General features: G+C 39.6%; 1 protein-coding gene across 2 annotated transcripts in view; it reads left to right on the top strand.

The window, feature by feature from the left end:
* The first annotated feature begins 3,203 nt into the window (after positions 1-3,203).
* LOC129330189 (methylcrotonoyl-CoA carboxylase beta chain, mitochondrial-like) overlaps positions 3,204-20,632 on the top strand; it is a 35,519-nt gene continuing 18,090 nt past the window's right edge. Inside the window, exons 1-8 of one of the 2 annotated variants that reach the window (XM_054980175.1) lie at positions 3,204-3,270; positions 5,372-5,686; positions 7,060-7,256; positions 9,540-9,718; positions 10,716-10,796; positions 11,336-11,514; positions 15,939-16,131; positions 18,548-18,639. In XM_054980175.1, coding sequence (XP_054836150.1) covers positions 3,266-3,270; positions 5,372-5,686; positions 7,060-7,256; positions 9,540-9,718; positions 10,716-10,796; positions 11,336-11,514; positions 15,939-16,131; positions 18,548-18,639 — 1,241 coding nt within the window. In that variant the 5' untranslated portion in view covers positions 3,204-3,265. Of the gene's footprint in view, positions 3,271-5,371; positions 5,687-7,059; positions 7,257-9,539; positions 9,719-10,715; positions 10,797-11,335; positions 11,515-15,938; positions 16,132-18,547; positions 18,640-20,632 lie in introns of those variants that run through there. The other variant, XM_054980176.1, reaches the window with a different exon arrangement.

Below are 20,632 nucleotides of genomic sequence, written 5' to 3'. Positions count from 1 at the left end.
AATAAATAAAGCAACTAGAGCCTACTCAAACATCACATCTTCTGTCAAGATGGACTGCAGATACATATTTAACAGTCCATGAGGTGGGTGACACATGATGTTTATTTGAATAGACTCATTGCTTTCCTGCAATGAAATCAATTACTTTTAATTTATAAAACAACAAAGAAGACACTACACACTTTCAGTTCCTCCCCTCTTATTTGCCCGTAATCTTACAAATTTCACTTCCCACAGCGATCTTGCTAAATTATCCGAGTTTTCTGATCTTGAGCTTGTTTTCTCATCTTCTCGTTCTTCCAGCACTGAAGTGGTCCTAAGAAAACATTTTCATGATTACGTTTATGTACAGTCAGTTGAGTGCCTGTTTTAGATTACAGGTGCCAAAAATTGTTGTAACTTTGGGTTTCTCTAGACAAATAAATAATATTCTTCTCTAATTTAAACATTCACTTCCCAAGCAATTACTGTTGCAGGCTGAAGGCCTTCTGGGTATTAAAAAGAACTACAAAAGCTAAATAAGCCAGCTATATGGTCTCTGTAGGAATTTGTTTAACTTTGGTAGGAAAATCTAAAATGATATTCTGGTCTCCCTAGCAGTTAGCACATGTGTGCCAGTTGCTAAATAAAGTAGAACAACAGTTATACTAGCTCGTGACTATAAACTTAAAACAAAACTTCAAGCTTATTGATATCCTTCTTACAGTGAATAAACATTGAAAGTTGTTGTATAGCTTCTCACTTTGCTACTTCTAATATTTTTGTTCAAAATACTCAAGTTAAAGCAAGAAGTATTTACAAGCAAGCTCCTTAGGTCTCTAACTGAAACTCCATATACTTCCAGACAATTTATTCTATCCATACTGTGTTTGGTCTGCATTTCCAGATTGAAATATTAGACGCTGTCAATTCTGACAAAATGAATAAATGTGAATGGCTATCTTTGCTGCTTCTTAGAAATGAATCTGTATAAATATAGTTTTAGATGGGTAGCCATGCTGGTCTGGAGTAGAACAGCAAGATTTGAGTCCAGTAGCACCTTGAAGACCAACAACATTTTATGGGATATAAAGCTTTTGAGAGTCAAAGGTACTATCTGATGAACGGAGCTTTGTCTCTTGAAAGCTTATACCCATAAAATCTTGCTGATCTTCAAGGTGCTACTAGTCTTGAATTTTGCTGTATAGATACAAGAAAACATAATGGCTCTGTGTTCAATATATATTTAAAAGGGGACAAGAAAAACAGAAGGGAAAATTTGTGTGTAAGCACATACACCTGCAAGTAAGATATACTGAGATACAAACATTTCAATAGAAATAAGTCAACATAGTGATGCTTACAATCAGGTTGAAAAACAGGGGGGAAAACTAACAAAACCAATGTTGCATCATAAGGTTTTAACTAGATAATTGTCCTGCTTCTGAATTATGTTAGCTGTTAGAATCAGTGTATCAATACAAGATATGCTTTCAGGATACCGAACTAAGAAAGTAATTTATATATTGATTAAATAATACAGGCATGGTATGAAAAATATCTTTACACCTATTTCCTTAAACCTCAAGGAAGCCACAAATAATTCATATTATCAGCCAGAAGCCCCAAAGGGGAAAGTAAGGAAAATTGTGAAAAAAGAAAAGTCATTTCAAGTAATAACTCATCTGGAGACCTCTGCAGGTCAGTTAATGAAATACAAGACTTCTTGAAAAACAGATCCTATCATATTTGCTTATTTGTTTGAAGAACATTAACATTCACTAATTTTTTTCAAAAATTATTTATCACTCTAACAACTATGCTATGATTTAATACCAGCTTTTTTAGCCCATAAATTTACATGCTGTGGCCTAATATTTTCTACATATTAACTCTGTAATCCTTAAAGCAATACTAAAACAGATGAGTAAAGGAGTTCTGAAATCATACCAGGGAAATTCTAACAGGGATGAAGGCTGGGGTGTGGGTGGGGGCAGAGTTAAACAGATCCTAGGACATTGGTTCACACCACAATGTCTCTGAAGGGGTATGTGTGAGGAAACCAGGCTGGCATTTAATAGGTGAGGCCCCCAACTTTCTCAAGCACTGTGAGCTGAACCATAACTGTGATTCTTGAACTGCTGATAGCCACACACCTATAAAACTACTTTGAGGTGTTTGTTTTTCTTCTTTGTCTGTAATCTGATTGAGTTGTTTAGCTGCTGTTCTTTTATGTTGGCGGTTATGTTTCCTGACAGTTGTTAACCATGCCTTGTAAATTACTTACCCTTTATTTCAGAAAGATTTCATCTGTGCTTGGCTTTATTATTGTTTTTCAAATTTTCTGTTACCATTTCATATTGTATCTACTTGATGAAAGTCCTAACTGTTGTTCGTTATTGTATTTTGCTCAGTGAAATGTACTAGCTGTTGATTATATTGTATTTTCACTTTCACTGTGTAATCTGCCTCAGATCTCAGTGAGAAAGGCAGACTATAAATATAATAATCATAATAATCATGATCATCATCATCATAATTCTATTTTAAATCTCCAGCTTAGGCTGTACATTGTAAACATATTTTAGTGTATGTTTTGCATTGCATTACACTTTAATATTTTATTGCATTTTTCTTTTCTTATGTTGTAATCCGTCCTGAGAGCCTTCAGGCTGAGGTAAAAATGGTTCGGTAAATAAGTTGCAAGCCTCCTCGAGAACCTCCCTTAAGTAACAGACGGGCTATGTTTTAAATAGTTGAAAGAAAGGCAACTTCTAGTTCCAGACCAATCGGGAGGAAGAAAACAAACGTCGCACTACACACTGGCAGTCGAGGGAAGACGAGTCGTTTGATCAGTTCAATTATTATAATCTTCTGCGTAATCCAACTTTAATTATACCGACAAACACCAAAAAAGCGATTACTAGCTGGGAGCGGGAGAATTTCTGACCAAATCAAATAACGAAGAACTAAGGGAGATCTTTGAAAGTAGGGGAGGGGTCAGTTTGCATTTCACTCGCATTTTTGACAGACCCGAATACCGGCCGCCATAATCTAACGCGGACCTTTGGACTTCGGACAGAGCAAGTGGCAGCACGAACCGAGACAGTTTGTTGAAATAAGTGCATAAAAGACACCTCGCATGCGCACTGTCTCCCGGGCCCGCGGAGAGGCTGTCCTGAAGGAGGGGACCCCGCGAGGAGGAAGCTCGTCGCGCGCAGAAACCGGGCGGGGCTTTGAGGGGAAAGGTCTGGACGGGAAAGTTTCGTTCTCCGTGTTGCGAGGAATGAGGTCGGTCGGCTGCGTGGGAAGGCGGCAGCGGAAAATGACCGCGATTCTGGGGCGGAGTATTTTTGGTGTAACAAACTGAAGGGGTGGTTGCTGTGGATGCTGGACGGAGGGGCGCGCCTGTACTTCGTGGAGTCGGGCGCTCGCTTCTCTCTGCGCTCCAGAACGGCCCTTTTGTGATTTGAGATGTTAACTTGCGCCCCCTTCAAGAGCCTCCTTGCAAGAGCCTTTATCCTGAGGCTTTGGAATTCTTTGTTTACAAGCAGCGACTGGGAGTTTTAAAACTGTATACTGATTGCGTCTTCACGTGGGTTAGGAGGCGCCCCTTAAGCGCTCTCATCTTGTGGTCGCTTAAAGACTAACTGGCCGTTACTCTAATAGCTTTTCTGTGGACGAGAACTCACTTCAGCTAGCATTCTCCTGAAATTGCAACTATTCTCCAAACTGTAGCGATCAGTTCTGAAAGATGTGAAAGCTTCAAAGGGCAGGCGCTTTGGGTTCACTGATGAACTCTCTTTATCCTCTCTGAATTTCACTCTCCCCAGGCACTGTCTCCAGATCTCCAGAAATCTTATAGTGAACTTGGCAACCTAATATAGTGGGTCCTTACTAGGGTTGCCAGCTCTGGGTTGAGAAATTCCTGGAGATTTGGGGGTGGAGCCTGGGTAGTGCAGGGTTTGTGGGGGGGAAGAGACCTCAGCTGGGTATAATGCCTTAGAGTCCTCTCTCCAAAGCAGTCATTTTCTTCAGGGGAACTGATCTTTGTCACCTGGAGATCAGTTGTAATTCCAGATCTCCAGCAACCACCTGGAGGTTGGCAAGCATGGTCCTTACTAGGCTTTGAATTATATATAGACCATGAATGAGGGAAATACAGGGTAAGATATAACTATTCCAATGCAATAGAATAGAGACCATTAATGATACAAGTAATTGACAGTTTGGCTAGTTTTGCTAAACTAATCAGCCTATGTTAATGGCTGATGGATCGCAAGTCCAAGATGCCAACTCATTACATCTTTGGGCTTCATGAAGTTGGAAGAGAAGAGCATAGATGACAAGATCTGGAGGGAAAATGATAGTAGATAACTGACAATCCATTAAATGAACATGAACTAGGCATGGTTGGATGGGCAATTTATAAACTCTTGAGATGTACAGCTATCTAAACAAGGTATGAATTCTGTACCTCCTTTTCATTTAAAATTATTGCCACCAGCTCCTGTGCTTCTCTCTCCCAGGGGAAGGGCTTGAACTTTCCTCATTACAGTGTTCCCACTGCTTTAAGAATGTTATTCATCGTCCAACTGACTTACATATAAAAAAGAAATTTGTTCCTCTAACAGGCTCTGCTGTAGACATATGATGTAATTAATGCAGGAATCAGATCCTCTTCTTGAAGATCTGCCACCTATTGGTTCTGTATGTAGGCTTTTCTTCAGGGCCTGGACTATGGAACTGGTGGATTTGTGTGTTTGAAAGTCAGTCTTTCCTTCTTTGTGCGGTTTAGGTTGTTCCCCTGACAAAGAGGTTATTTTGCTGCTGTGTGTGTTTGGTCTGTTACCTATCTGGAGTGTATGGCTTTTTGTAACCACTGAGTTATGACCTTAAATATTCTGGAAACAGTACCATGGGCTTTTTCTGGCAGCAGGTTTGTGCATTATGTGTGGGAGGGTATGTGAAATTCCATTAGGGTGGTAGTGCCATAATCACAGATTATGAATAGTGGTGGAGTTCTTAGAGACAGGTAGTGACATTTTTTCTACAGCTGTTATTGTGCATTTGACTTGGCCAGTGGGAGAGCAAAGAATTCTAACTAGAAACACAAATATTATGGCAGGCATTTAGCTGGATTGTAAGATTGTTCTGTTCCTAGTTTATATTCAGAATATATTGATTCAAAATTTAATGGCATTGTCTGATGCTTTAAAAACCGTTTGAGGTACTTGCCTCTATATTTAGAACGATTACATTTTCTAGATGAGTATTTGGTTCCTTGGTCTTGTGATATTTATTGGTTTAATTTTGTTAATTCCTCATTTTGTAGTCTATTAGGAGGTGGGGATGCATTTGTTAAAGTAATAAATATGTTGTCTCCTTCCAGGTTCACCCAACTCTCCAGATATCTATCATGTCCTTTGTCAGCATCCTGCTCCCCATTTTTTCTAACTTCCAAGAGCAAGTGTCAACAAAATGGCTTAGGCACAAAGGAAATATTGCGCCTATTGAGCTACCAGGATGTAGGAAACTCTGTCAGCACGGTTCCACATGACATGATACACAATTCCTCCATGAGTTGCAACATAAAAAACAGACATCAATATATAAAATCCTTTCCAGTATTAGATGGAAACATCCCTTCCTTGTATAGACATGTGTTGGATGGAAATACAAGCAACAGTGAGATCTGTATTCAGAGGTAACTCTTTTGTAATACCCTTATAAGATAATTTTGTATGTGTATATTATTATATTATAATTCTCTTTGGCTTCAAGGCAACCTTAACCAGTTTGTTAATCTGAAAGTTTTCTCAAGCAACTTTTGCTTCCAAAACAGTTTTGAGTTCTTGCATGTATACATCCTATGGAAGATGCTGTACTGTTTAAACGTTCTACATGTTTAGAATAAGTAAACATGAAAACTGTATTACAAGTTGCTTCTCTTACATTCTAATAGGCTTGTAATCATTCCTCAGCTTCTATGGCCATGGATTTTTATCTTCAGGGGATGGATAGATAGTAGACAAGTTACACAGGATTGTTGGATAATTTTCTTTTTCTTTTTAAATTTTATCTGTAAGTCTTTACAACTTCATGAAATTTGCCCTACACTTGATTGCAAACACAAAAACACACAAAAAAGGATAAGGTGAGTCATATCCTTCTAGAGCTTGCATGACGTTGTTTTAATTAATCATGATTCACTGACAAAGGCAAGAAAGTGACTCACTGCTTTTTATGGCTATGTGCTTAAGGACTAGAGAGCAGAAGCCCAAAGAACTTCAATCAGAACTACAAACATGAGCTAAAAGAACTCACGAAGGCAGTGTGCTGGCCCCCTCCCCATGCCCTTTCATTAATTCTTTCTGTTTAATTATTTTCATGCTATTTTTCAAGGGCAACATCTAAATATCAAACATAGTAATTTGAAAATTGTGATGTTGAGGCATTTCCAGTAATGCAAACAAAGCAGTTTCCTTTTTGGATCAGAGATTAGTATTTAAGGAAGGCAAAATTCTGTTGGTTTGTCTTTGCTCTATTTATTCAGAAATAAATGTGCTTAATGATAAAACTATTCTTTAAACAATGTCTAGTCATAGATCCAATTGAAACCAAGTTCTGTATGGAAATAAAGCACTTCGTGCTGTGAAGGCTTGATCATGTAATGTAATGGGCTGTATTCTACCACTCTGCTCAACAGTGCAGTGGTCCAGTGGAAGGAGCTTTCCTTCCACTCTTCTGCTGATCCTCTTGCATTAGAGGCAGGTGGTGCTGTTAGCTCAGCAGGTTTGTAGGACAGAACCTGTTGTTTTCCCAAATTCAACATGGTTAACCTAATGCACATAATCACTTGGGTCCAGCTTAAATTCATGGAACTATAAAATAGGCAAGCCATTTCTCTTTGTATATGGAAATTTGCAAAATTGCAACTAATATCTTAACCTCATTTTCCCCCAGCTAGTCTAACACATAGGTAATTATCATATGCAGAACATTAATTTGTTTTTTAAGGAGCTTAGATGGTTGTAAAAACAAGCTAGTTTTCCTTTGAGTTTTTGGTTTTCTTGTCAGATACTTGGAGTTGCTTGAGAAGGTCAATAAAGGAGGAGGAGAAAATGCGATATGTCGTCACACTCAAAGGAACAAGAAGCTGCTTGTTCGTGAACGCCTACGGATGCTTCTTGATGATGAATTTTTCTTTGAGTTGTCCCCTTTTGCTGGCCTCAATATGCCTTATGGTGATGTTCCTGCTGCAGGATGTCTCACTGGTAGGTTTTGTGTAAAGGAAAATTGCTATTTAATTGCTCCATAAACCAAAGACTTTATGCCTAGCTGTTCTTCAATTCAGACCAATCAATTTATTTATTTTATTGGATTCGGTTTCGTTTTCTCCGCCATGTCGGACGCTCCTCTTCGCTGGCTCGAGAGGAAGCGGCCGAGCACCCTGTCCGGGCGGCTGATCTGCGAAGATTAGCCCCCAAAACTCCCAGTGAGGGAGGCTGGGTCCGGGACGCTGCGGGAAGAGCCCCCTGGAATCAATGCGGGGGGTTAATTGCCCGTTTGTCCCTACGGAGGCCGGCGGACGTGCGCGGCGCCTCGAGTGCTGCCGGGCCATGAGAAACGGCAAAGAGCAGAATTAGGCGAGAGCCTACAAGTAAGCGAATTCCTTCTGTTATTACAAGCGTACGTGAAGGAGAGGTGAGATCTGAAGCCAAGAAGGCTCACTCTTCCCCTTTGCTGAGTCTCAAAATTTGGTTGGCGCCCCCCCCCCCCAAAATGGCAACAAAGAAACAAAGTCCTGCCCTTGGCAAGTCAGTTTCGGCTGCCTTAAAGGGAGAATCGTTGGAGGAAATTGTACGGAGGGCGGTTGGTGAAGCTATAAAACCCTTTGTTGACAAGCTGAATGAAACAGATCAAAGGGTGGGCTTAATTGAGAGCGAAGTGAAAACCATCAAGGAAGCAGCGGGGGGGGGGGCAGAGAAGTCTGCTCGGGAAAGTGCGTCACTCGTGAAGGCTACGAATAAAGAGCTTAAACTGGTGGAGAATCAGTTGATCGGGCTACAAGTGGAACGAACACAGACAATTTTGCGCCTCCAGAATGTGAAAGAGGAGGAAAACGAGGACTTACGGGGTCTTGTCTCGGAACTATTGGCGACACCCGCGAGGGCAACTAAAGAAGAAGTTAAAAGCGCCATTTTGGAAGCCCGTCGGGCTACTTCAAAGTATGCAATGAAGCGTCAGTTGCCGCGCGAGATCATCATCGATTTTTCATCTAAGAGGATCCGGGACACTATCCTATACAATTCATACAATGCGGATTTGGACTTCTTGGGCAACAAAATTAAGATATTGAAAGACGTCCCATTTCTAGTCCGGAAAAGACGTTTTAAGTATAAAAAGTTCGCAGCTCTTCTGAGAGAACGTGGAATAAAGTACAAATGGTTATTTCCGGAAGGAATCTGGTTCACCCATAAAGATCAAGCCTTTAAGATATTATCAGAAGATCAACTAAGGGATTTTGAGGACAGGAACCCAGAATTCCAGTGCACCAAGCAAGACGAAAAGGAGAAGTCTGAGGGGGAGGGGGAGGAAACGAGCAATGCGGCTGCAGTTGCGCAGAGAGAACTCCGTCCGGGACCCAGGAGGGGAAGAAAAATTTAACTTGAAATTAAATTGTAATTTGCATTTAGTAAGGTCAACCACTCCATCAATATAATATAAAGCTTTAACTTTTGAATAATGGCAGTATGAAGGGAAAACAGAAATGTAGTGTTTAGTGTTTAGTGTTTGTAGGGTACCTTCCCCTTTTTTCCACCCCTCCCTCCCTCTTCCTTTTGTCTTTCCTCTTTCCTATCCCTTGTGTTATTGTAGTCTTTTGTAGTTACTGTTTTGTAGGGTATGTATGTATGTAGTAGTTGTATGTTAGATATTGAAAATAAAAAATTATATAAAAAAAAAAAATTTATTTATTTTATTTACTTCAGTTATATCCCACATATCAATCAGCAGCTTGGCCTGTTAGTAATTCCTGTCTGATAGTAGATCAAATTCAGTTCCATACTATGGAAGGTGGAATGAGGGGAGAATTGAGCATTTTTGTTCCATACCATTTTGATATGCAAAAAACAAAAATGTATAGAACTGTGTTTGGTTTAGAACATTTTTAAAAAATCCTAAGAAGACTTGTAAAGCTGCATGTAAAAGTAATAGTTTAAGGTAATAGTGATAATCTATAGTATTATTTTCAGCTTTAAAACGTATATTCCTGTAATGTTTTATTTTGCATCTCATAACAATTTCTGAGGAAAGCTTACTGTCTTTTAACTAAATTAAGGGGAGTGACTGATATGCTCTAGAGGAGAGATGGAGAGAAGACAGCTGTAGACTTTTGATAAAAACTCTAGCATGTTTCTGTGTTTGTGTAATTTTCTGTCTGTCTTTAAGGTGTAATTACAAACTGTTTCCATGTGGATAGGTGAGATTGTTTTAAAACATTCTTATTTATCTTTGTAAGGTCATCTTTGCAGTAGTTTGGTTGCTCTACATTGCAGGACTTGGAAGAATCTGTGGAATTTGGTGTGTCTTCATAGCAAATGATGCAACAGTGAAAGGTGGAACCATTTATCCTGTATCTGTGAAGAAACAGCTACGAGCTCAAGAAATAGCAATGCAAAATAGACTTCCGTCCGTTTATCTCGTAGATAGTGGAGGTGCATTCTTGCCCCTTCAGGTAAAATACAGGTAGTATGGAATTTAGCTCCCTTTATTTCCACATATTTACTCACTGACTTGTTTTTGGTTTTTGGTTGGACTTTCCCCTTCTTGAACTCTCTAGGAAAATACTAGTTGAATAAACAACCTAACTTTAGGTGAGTTGCTAAGGCATTATCATAGTTGGAGAGCTGAATTAAGTACTAAAGTTAAGCACAGAATAAGATTTGTTTTGTGAAATATTGAAACAAACAAAAAGATACAATTATTTACAGGAAAAAATGTTTCCAACATTTAACTGGTGCACGGGGTGATGGTGAAGAGAACCTGAGAGGTGCAGACTGCATTTGAGTACAAGAGCTCTGGCACCTTTTTATTGAAATAAAGTTACTTGGAATGCCATCTTAATCAAAGTGAAAGCCTTTTAAGTTCATTGAGATCACTGATGGACTTAAAAGGGTGTAACTCTTTTTTAGGATTAAGCAGTCATTGACTTGAGGTATGATGTGGTACTCTTGAACAATCTTAATTCTTCGGGTGTTATCATTGTCAATAAACAGAACCAAAGAGCTGGTAGGACTGTTGCTTGGAAAGGATGAATATACCTAAGACACCAGTGCTATTTTGGTAGTGGGTGACTGTTAGTAGATTAATAGTTTGATTGCTATCTTTTTGGGGAGAAATGTGATGATTCAGATCATTCATGATTCCCTGCTTCTATCTGTGATTGCCTAAGTTCTGGGGTTTAGGAGTAAAAGTAGCAAGCTGAAATTCCTGACATAGTAGCATTTAGCTTATATATAATGGTCATTGTTCTAATTACTCAGCCAGGCAAGAACTTATGGGATTAGAAAGTAACTTTAAATCTCAGTTTAGAAATAGTCCGGGAAAGGATAGATTTATTGTAAAACAACGTTAAGTTGTCATTTTTGAGTGAAAAAGTGATGTTTTAAAAGTTGAGTTTCGAATTTAATGTAGTGGTGAAATTCCGTTTCTTTCTGTTTCTTCATTATTAGTCGGAGTTGTTCCCTGACCAATTCCATGGTGGTAGACTTTTCTACAATGAAGCTGTGATGTCTGCAATGAGAATCCCTCAGGTATAATGCAATAGTGTTGGGCAGAGACCAGTATATAAAATATCTTTCCCTAAAATAGCTTCTTGTGCCTATGTTCAGTTAATAGCAAAAAACAAAAAAAGTGGATAGCTACTGAGTGGAACACTTAATGCTTCAGAAGTGTTGGTCATGTTATTGGAGCAGCATCGGCCCGCCTCACAAAATATGGGTGTAGATTAAACTTGCAGCAAAAATGGACAAATCACAATATAGTTTTTGTCCCAGAGATAAGGAGTGCAAAGAGAAGTACAGTGCAATTAAAAGCTAATTCTTAAATCTCTGGTTCTTTGGAGTTTTCCCAAGCAACTCACAGTGTAGTTCTAAGCAGAGTTACACTTGACTAAGGCCATTAACTTCCGTGGACTTAGAATGGTGCAACTGTGCTCAGGATTGCACAATCAATATGATTTTTCAGTAGTGGTGCTTGTTGCTGCTGTGGTCACAGCTTAAATGTTCTACATACTGTTAAGTGTTTCCAGTCTGTAGTTCCCTTTTAACCGGTGTCTTGATATGCCCTCTAGGTAGCAGTTGTGTGTGGTTCTTGTACAGCAGGAGGAGCTTATGTCCCTACCATGGCAGAGGAAACAGCCATTGTAGATAAAATTGGTACAATGTTCCTTGCTGGTCCCCCATTAGTTAAGGCCGCTACAGGAGAAGACATTCTTCCTGAGGAGTTGGGAGGAGCTAGCCTGCATTCCAAGTAGGTACAGTATTGACTGTCTTAGAATTGTAGGTCTTAGTATTGACTGAATCTAGGACTTTCAGGCACAGTTCAGCAGTTTTACAGGTAGTTTTTGTAAAGATAATTTGAATGGCTCTAAAATAACTACCTAAAAATGGAGAAGCCCTCCTTAATTTGCAGCAGCCTCTGCTCTTGAATCTGTTTTCAGGTCAAAAATCATCCTGAACATATAGTATTACTGAATTTTCTGCTAAAAAAGGGGTGGCTTTTACAGCCTTCTCCATTTCTTTTGAGGCACAATTGTTCCTGTATCACTGGTATATTCTGAAAATACTTGGTAAAATTGGCCTGTCCTGCAGGTTCATTTCCTTTCAGGGGAATATAATGACTGGGCTCTGACCTATTTCTCTTGGCTTTGTCCTTCTCACTCCCCCCTCCACTATATGCATGCAGATAATACTTCATTGCATATATGGGTGACTGAGAGAAGAGGGGAAATAGCATGTTCCTTTTTATTAGCGGCATCTCAGAAAGTTCTGCTGTGGATAAACTTGTCAGGGAATGTGGAAAGCTGTCAGTGGAAGGGGGTTGAGCTGAAAAATCCATTGCACAAAGTGAACAATGCCCATTGCATTTTGGATCTCTGCCAGTATGCCTTTCAGCTGGATTTATATGAAAGAGTCACATCTATGGAACAGTCTTCCTGAGGCTATTAGAAGGCCCTCACGTTTTTGTTGTTTTGCAAAGTGTACAAATATAATTGTTCAGGAGGGCATTCTTGTAGAGGAGTAGAACTGTGATATAATGGATCAGCCTAGGAGGTGTCCGCTTTTAGGGATACTTTATTTTTCTTCCAGTTCTTCAGTCCCAGCCTCACTGCATTTTTCTGTCATACTAGGGATCTTTGTAATTTGCTCGTTGTAAATTACAACCTTGTAATTTGCTTGTTGATAGCTTTGTTTTACTAGGAATCTTTGCTGTTAGATTCAAATATTGTTATCGGTCAAAGTTACCATATTTTCTAATCCACTTATTTGGCTGAGTAGTTCTGTCATGCTTGTAATCTGCTTTGAGCCCCAGTGAGAAAAGCAAACTATAAATAAAAAATATATAAATAAAATGTAGAACAATAGAAACATTAATTTCAGTGTCAGATTTCAGTTCTAGTGCTGAACCTGTCTTTTAAAAATCTGCATCAAATCATAGGAGACAGAAATCTCATGTTGCATTTTTGCTAAATCTTTATTTCTCTATTCTTCTATGGTAGCTAAAAAGGAAGAGTCAAAAGATCTAAAGTCAGCATCAGCTCTCCTTTATACACTAAGGCTGCAATTCTAAATATACCCAATCGAGTCCCACTGAACTCAAAGGGACACTGCTGAGGGCTAGACTAGGTGTTATGACTTTTAACAAGTAGAACTTCTAATGATTAGCTACAACAGTTATGTATACTGAGGCTTAAATTAGGTTTTATGATTTTAACAAGTTGAGTCATGGTTCCCCAGACCTAACCCAGGTTCTTTGCAGGCAGTGCCTTTTAGATAGTCACAAAGGATTGTTTCTGCTTAGGATTGCAGGAGGGGAGGGGCCGCTTGCCTTCCCTCCTTTGCTGTTTTCCAAAGTTAAAATAGCCCCAGACGGGCAGTTCAGAAATGGGACAAAGAGTGCCTCCCTAGGCCATTTTGGCTTGGGAAGCCAGCTCAGTAGGAAACACAGGAGCCCCTTGTCTCCCCACACCAGAATTGAGCCCCTGCTGCTCCTGTGTGACTACAGGGAATGTGAGTCAGGTCTGGGAACCTGGATCTGACTCTTTAAATCATAAAGTGTAGTTTCACCCTAAGTAAATAGAACTGCTGTAGCTAATTAATAATAGGTGCCGCTAGATGTGCGTGTCATCCTGTTTTGTTTCTGTTAATCACATTCTAGGGTTAATCAACATGAAAGTATCTGGCTTTCTGATGACTGAGACTGAATCCTGCACTGGGCAGGGGGTTGGACTAGATGGTCTGTATGACCCCTTCCAACTCTATGATTCTATGAATTGAGGTTTAATTTGGTCAAAGGTACATAAGGTACATAAGGGATCATACCAAAAACTGTCTGAAATACCTAGACTCTGGGATATGTGAAATAATAAATGGTGTGAGCGAAGAGGTTTTCTGCGAACACTGTTAAGCATAATTTGAGCCTGCACATCTGAGCATAGAGCTTCTGAAGTAGATGAGACTCTGATGGGCTTGAGCTCTGGTGCATCTGCTGTTAGAAATGAATACCTTGCCTCAATGTGCTGTCCATTACAGTGTTGGTTCCAGATATTGGGATTGGATCCAAGCAGAGCAAAGCTCATAGACTTTGCTTACTCTCCCCTCCTGCTGCAGTCCACTGAGCCCTCCCTTTAAAATTTAGTGGGGTGTCAACAGTAATCATCCACCTTTCTCCTATATTGGAAGTGTGATTAAGATGATGAAAGAGCGTGTTTGAGTTTAACCCTATATCTTTTAATATACCCTTTATGAAGACACTGTTGAAGGCTAGTAATTTTTTTTCTTCTATCAAGTACAAATGGAAGAGAAATCTTGTCATATATTAAGAGGAGTTAGCCATGTTAGTGTGTAGTAGCAAAATTGAAAAGAGTCCAGTAGCACCTTTAAGACTAACCAACTTTACTGTAGCATAAGCTTTCGAGAATCATAGTTCTCTTCGTCAGATGCGTGGAGGGTAAGAAGAAACTGGTCAGATATATAGGTGGAGAGGGGAGGGGGGAGTAGATGCAATCAGTAGCTTGTGATAATGGGATCAATTGGCTTCTGATAATGAAATCAGTTACTTTTGATGATGAGATAACCATTCATAGTCTCTATTCAATCCAAGCCTGACTGAGTCAAATTTACATATGAATTCCAATTCAGCAGCTTCCTGTTGGATTCTGTTTTTGAAAGGCTTCTGTTGAACTACAGTGATCTTTTAAGTCCTTGATGGAATGTCCTGGTAGACTGAAGTGTTCTCCCACTGGTTTCTGGATGTTGCCATTTTTAATGTCAGATTTGTGTCCATTTATTCTTTTGCGCAGAGGTTGGCTGGTTTGTCCAATGTACAGAGCAGATGGACATTGTTGGCACATGAAGGCATATATCATGTTGGAGGACGAGCAGCTGTAAGAGCCAGAGATAGTGTAGTTGACGCCATTGGGTCCTGTAATTGTATTTCCTGGGTAGATATGAGGGCAGAGCTGGCATCTGGGTCTGTTGCAGGGTTTGGTACGATTCATGGTTGTAAGTGAGAAGTCGTTTAAGGTTGGTGGGCTGTCTGTAGGCAAGGAGAGGTCTTCCATCCAGGGCTTGTGAGAGAGAGGCATCCTTTTCCAGGATGGGTTGTAGATCACTGATGATACGTTGGATGGGTTTGAGCTGGGAACTATAGGTGACAACCAGTGGTGTTCTGTTGTTAGTTCCTTTAGGTTTGTCCTGGAGCAGGCTGTTTCTGGGTACTAGTCTGGCCCTGTTGATTTGTTTCCTCACTTCATTTGGTGGGTACTGTAGCCCCAAAAATGCTTGTTGTAAATCTCTTAAGTGGGAGTCCCGATCAAGAGCATTGGAGCAGATACGATTGTAATGTAAGGCTTGGCTGTAGACAATTGACCGAGTGGTATGTTTAGGGTAGTAGCTGGAGGCATATAGATATGAGTATCGGTCGGTGGGTTTCTAGTATAAGGTGATATTTATATATCCATTATGTAGTTGTACAGCGGTGTCCAGGAAGTGTACCTGTTGTGTAGAGTGGTCCAGGCTCAGGTAGGGTGAAAGTTGTTGAAGTCCTGATGAAATCTCTCAAGGGTTTCCTTCCCATGGGTCCAAATGATGAAGCTGTCATCCAAGAATCTTAAGTATAGGAGTGGTTTCAGTGGATGGGAGCTAAGGAAGCGTCGCTCCAAGTCCGCCATGAATATGTTAGCATATTGTGGTGCCATGCGTGTGCCCATGGCTGTGCTATTAACCTGTAGATATAAGCCGTCACCAAATTTGACGTAATTGTGAGTGAGTGAGTGAGCCCATTGATCCCATTATCAGAAGCTACTGATTGCATCTACTCCCCCCTCCCCTTTCCACCTATATATCTGACCAGTTTCTTCTTACCCTCCACGCATCTGATGAAGAGAACTGTGATTCTCAAAAGCTTATGCTACAGTAAAGTTGGTTAGTCTTAAAGGTGCTACTGGACTCTTTTCAATTTTGTCATATATAGTAAGTGTTTCCATAACAGTTTCTGAAACAAAAGTGTATGGTGCCCGAGGCAAGAGTAATCATCTTGTTTTTAGCCATGAGACAGTTGCTGTATAAATATAACAGGTTTTAATCAATTGATTGTTCACATTAATGTTTTACTTACTGTGTTTTTTTTCCTGTACCTTACCTGTTGTCATACGTGTGAAATTTCTTGCTCAGAGTCAGTGGCTGTGTTGACCACTTTGCATCCTCAGAAAAAGAAGCATATGAATGCGTTCGAAATATCTTTGCAACACTGAATTTTGAAATTCCTGCCGAAGATACTCTAGAATATGACAGCCCCTTGTACTGTGCTGATGAGCTGCTAGGACTTGCACCAAAAGATTATAGCTACACTCTAGATATAAAATTGGTAAGAAGAACGTGGATTGCATTGTTGCTTACAGTTAGGCTGCTTACAATAAATCCCATTTAGACCAGTGGGATTTAAGACTGTTGTGTGCATGATTGCTGTTTTCTTTTCTTGAGCTTGTGAGATTGGCTCTAGTTTATAATAATAATAAAACAGTAGCTTAAACAATGGTTGGATTCATGAGTTATACACGTTACCATTTCTTTATGTACAAATCAGCTGAAATCCTTGGGATCACATACTACTTTCATTTCCCCTCCTCCCCTTGTGTACAGTGCCATGATCGAAGGTGTCCTGGTTTAGAAAGCCTTAGTCTAACCACAGAATGTCACGTCATGTGAATTCAGATGCCTCAATAAAGTGGGATTCGTTTCTTACCCACAAACTGGAATTCTATACCAGTACTAAACTGTGGTTTTGAAAAGATGTGGGCAGAATTTAGGTTTGGAGAATCTACTTTGTCTTCTGCTAGAAAATGGATGTCCACCAACTGGACACAAAATGATGGATATCGTGGGCAGAGCCAATGACTTACAGTACCACTTGAGCCAACTACTAGGATAACTTGTGTATACAACTATAAAAGGGGAGGAAGGTAGGGAGTGCCTGCTGGGAAAGAGTCTGTTGCCATTGAGGTAGAGCTGCTACAACATATTTTATGCCCCTCTCCCCTGTGGCAGAGGGTAGAAGCGATGTTAACTTAGGTTTAAATATTTTTGGTTTTCTGGTGTGGGTGTGTGTGGGTGATATTGTAAGCTAGTTTGAGTCAATGTTAAATGGGGAAGAGTAGGTTAAAAGTACACAAATAAGTAAATAAATGTACATCTCTATTACTACAAATAAATGATTCTAATACCAAATGCCCAAAGAGATAAGTGATTGGCATAAGGCAAGAAGCTATTGCATGAGAGTTTTTTTCAAAAAACTTGCACTTTGTAAGGATCAAGTCACACCAGCAATCTGAAGCATAAAATCATATTTACATTGGTCATAGATCAGTCAAATAAATGTGCATAAGGACTACAGTGCATTTGTGAACGCATTCTCATTCTTGCCACTTCTCTAGAAACCAAGTTCATTTCTTTAAAACATTTATTAGCCACTTTTTCTCCAGAAGTGCTCAAGGTGGCTTACAGTGTAAAATATAAACAACATAAATATATTAAAAGTGACAGTTAAAAACAGAGTGAAAACCCAGTCAAAATACATTAAAAAGCTGTCCTAAATAAAACAGTCTTCATCTGCCTTCTTGTGAGTGTGAGCAAGTGTGCCTCCTTGGAGAGATTGTTCCACAATCAAGGGATTCCCACTGAAAAGGCCCTCTCCTATGTACCCCCAACCAAGCTTCTTTGGTTGATGGGACAGTCAGGAAGGCCCCTCCCTGTGACCTTAACATCTGAGCAGGAATGTATGGGGAAAGATTGTCCTTCAGATACCAAGCCATGTAGGGCTTTAAAGGATAGAACCAACACCTTGAATTAGGCTCGGGCATGGTAGCCAGTGTAGTTGCTATAATATGTTCCTGATAGCTGGCCACAATCAGTTGCAGCTTCCAAACCATCTTCAAGGGTACCCTCAAGGAGAGAGCATAGCAGTAGCCCAGACAACATGTAACTAAAGCATGGTTTACTGTGTCTTGATCTGACCGAACCAGGAATGGATGCAGCTGATGCCCCAGCCAAAGCTGGGCAAAAGCACTCTGAGCCACAGCAGCCACCTGGATTTCTAAAATGACCTCTGTGTCAAGCAATACTCTTAAGCTCCAAACCTGACTGTTCAGGGGAAGTGTAACCCTATCCAAGACAGGGGAGATCTCACATCGCTGGTTAGCTTTTCTACTAATCCAGAGAACCTCTGTCTAAGTTTCCAATTATGAGATGGCCAATTTAGATGTGTACAGGAATTTCCATGTTTAGAGATCCAAGCATTTTCAGATATGAGAAGTCTTGATTAAGATCAGGACCACAGCATGCAGGTAGAGTGGTTTAAGCCTCTCTTCCTGAGCTGTTTCCCAACTTTGAAATGACCCTGGGGAGCTGCTATTTATATTGCATTTAATATTGTTTGTCTTGTTGTTTGTAAGCTCTTTTGAGGAGCTTTTAATTGAAATGTAAGTTATGAATGTTTAATCAATAAAAGTGTTTTATACCTAAGAGAATATGCTGTTTTTTTTCCTTTGTCCATACTTAGAGGCTGACTGTAAAGCTCGGTACTGGGCTTGCAGTTGCTATCTAAACACAGTTGTTTTAATCTTTATTGTTCTATATAACTCGTTAACAAGTTTAATAGTATAAAAGGGGTGATGTAATATGATTGTCAGACATCAAGCCACAGTTTATGACTGAAGGAAAGCATGTTCTTTTTTCTTTTAGAAAGCTCTTAATATTGATTTTTTTCTCTTGAAAATGTTTTATAGATTCTGAGCCGAATGATAGATGGCAGCAGGTTCCAGGAATTCAAAGCTAATTATGGAACAACCTTAGTGAATGGATTTGCTTACATAGAAGGGTAAGAGTAAAGCTTAAAACAACTACAACATATTCTTTTTTATAATTGTTTATGATAAATTAAATGTTTACTTGGTAAAGCAAATAGTTATGGAATTCTCTGATCTAGAAAAGCTTTTCATTGTGATCGTGATGAGTTTAGGTGTGGTGTAATGATAAAGATGTCGCTAACTGCCTTTTGCGGCTCTTGGCTGGTTTGATTGCCTGTGTAAATTTGTTCTGTTGTATCTGCTCTAGTTTTGAACCTAAACCATTAACTGGGATTTTAGTTGGATTAGTGTAACTTTGTATTTAGTACTTAAAGTTGAGTTTAAGTAATTATAGCCTGTTCTTGGTTAACTGGTTAAGGAAATACACATTGGTGATTAATGTTTATTTTCATCGTCTATTTGTTTGCTCGCTGTCTAATATTCTGGAACTACTAAGTTAGTCTGCTGTACTGAGTGATTTTAAGCACAATATTTGAGAGGCCTTTCCCAAGCCTCATTTTATTGAAAATGGATGGTGAGGTGGAGTTGGGTTTGAACATTAACAGAGTTCTGAACACACACGTACTGACTTTTGTTCAGTCTTCAAGACTGATACTGCCTTTCCATTCTATTTTATAACTTTACCTCTCTCAAAAATGGAAGTGAGAGTCAAACCAGTATTCATATTTGAAATGCAAGATGACGTCTTGAATGTGAACCCCAACTTCAATCTCCATTTTTCAGTCTTGACGGCTGATACTGTATTGTGGTACATTTTTACCTTTTCTGTGGTTCTTTAGAAAATAGTTGAGAGGTTGAGCTGCTGTTTGAACTTGAGTGGCCAATGAGAGTTAAACAAAAATGACCACAAGAATGCTGAACAATTGAGTTAAATCAGAAGGCCTGTGAGCTAAGCCGGTTGGTAATTACTTTGCAGTCATTAATTAATGTATTAATAGTTGTTACCTTTGAGTGGGGAGAAGACATGTATTTACTACTTTGTGAAACGGAATGGATTTTTTGAGCAATCTTGATTTTTGCTTTCCGGTGGTCTCAGCTCTTATTTCCCCATCCTTTTTCTTTCTTGAATGGAATACAGATCTCACACAATATGAAAACCTTTATACAGTATTGTTGGTTGAAAACCCTGCCAAGCACTTGCAACTCCCCCACTCACCTTTCCACAACATTTTTTTACTCTTTTGTGAGCTTTTCTTAACATTAGTTATAGATGGTGTTTTCCTCTTTTCCAAGGAGAGAGAGAGAGTGTGTATTTATATTCTCTTTGAAACAAAATCTTAGAAAGATGAATAGGTTCATCCCTATATTACACAAATATTCCAGTTCGTGTCACTCTCCCAGTTATTATCCTGCTCTTTCTCCAGTGAACTCACAATGGTGTACGTGATTTCCACCTCCTCCATTTTATCCTTACAAGCATCCTGTGAGATAGGTTAGGCTAAGAGATAGTGACTGGTCCATGATTCATGACTGATCAGGGATATGGATCCAGGTTTCTCCCCAGTCCTGCCATCATCACTGCACTACACTAGCTCTCCTGCAACTGGCCATCTGCTTTCCCTCACTTCTGTCCGGTGACAACACAGTACTGTCCTGCCAGCCTTCATTGCAGTAACACTGCTTCAGACATTTCTTTTAGTACTGTGATATTTTGATGCGGTGGTTTTGTTGTGTGGAGAGCAATTTCCACAGATAGCTCCTTCAGCCCAGTCAGGCCGCTGATTAAGTGCTCATGATGATGTAAGATGAAAGAACCTGAGCAGCCACAGCTTGGGATCAGCTGAGTGGATAACCAGCAGACTATATTCTCTAAGGCAGTCAATAAGGTGCTTACAGTAGCTATAAACTCAAAATTTAAAAACTGGAATAAATATTTAAAGTCATTTTTTATGTGAAAAAGAAGCTTCTAGGGGGCCTAACCTTTTCCCTCAACATTAAGGTTCTCTCTAAACAGAGCAACAAAGTGAATGATTTTGCTAGGTTTAATCAAGCATGCTTCTAACT

Source organism: Eublepharis macularius, chromosome 5 (genome assembly GCF_028583425.1).
Source record: "Eublepharis macularius isolate TG4126 chromosome 5, MPM_Emac_v1.0, whole genome shotgun sequence".
Lineage (NCBI taxonomy): Eukaryota > Metazoa > Chordata > Lepidosauria > Squamata > Eublepharidae > Eublepharis > Eublepharis macularius.
This window is presented reverse-complemented; position numbering and strand designations above follow the sequence as displayed.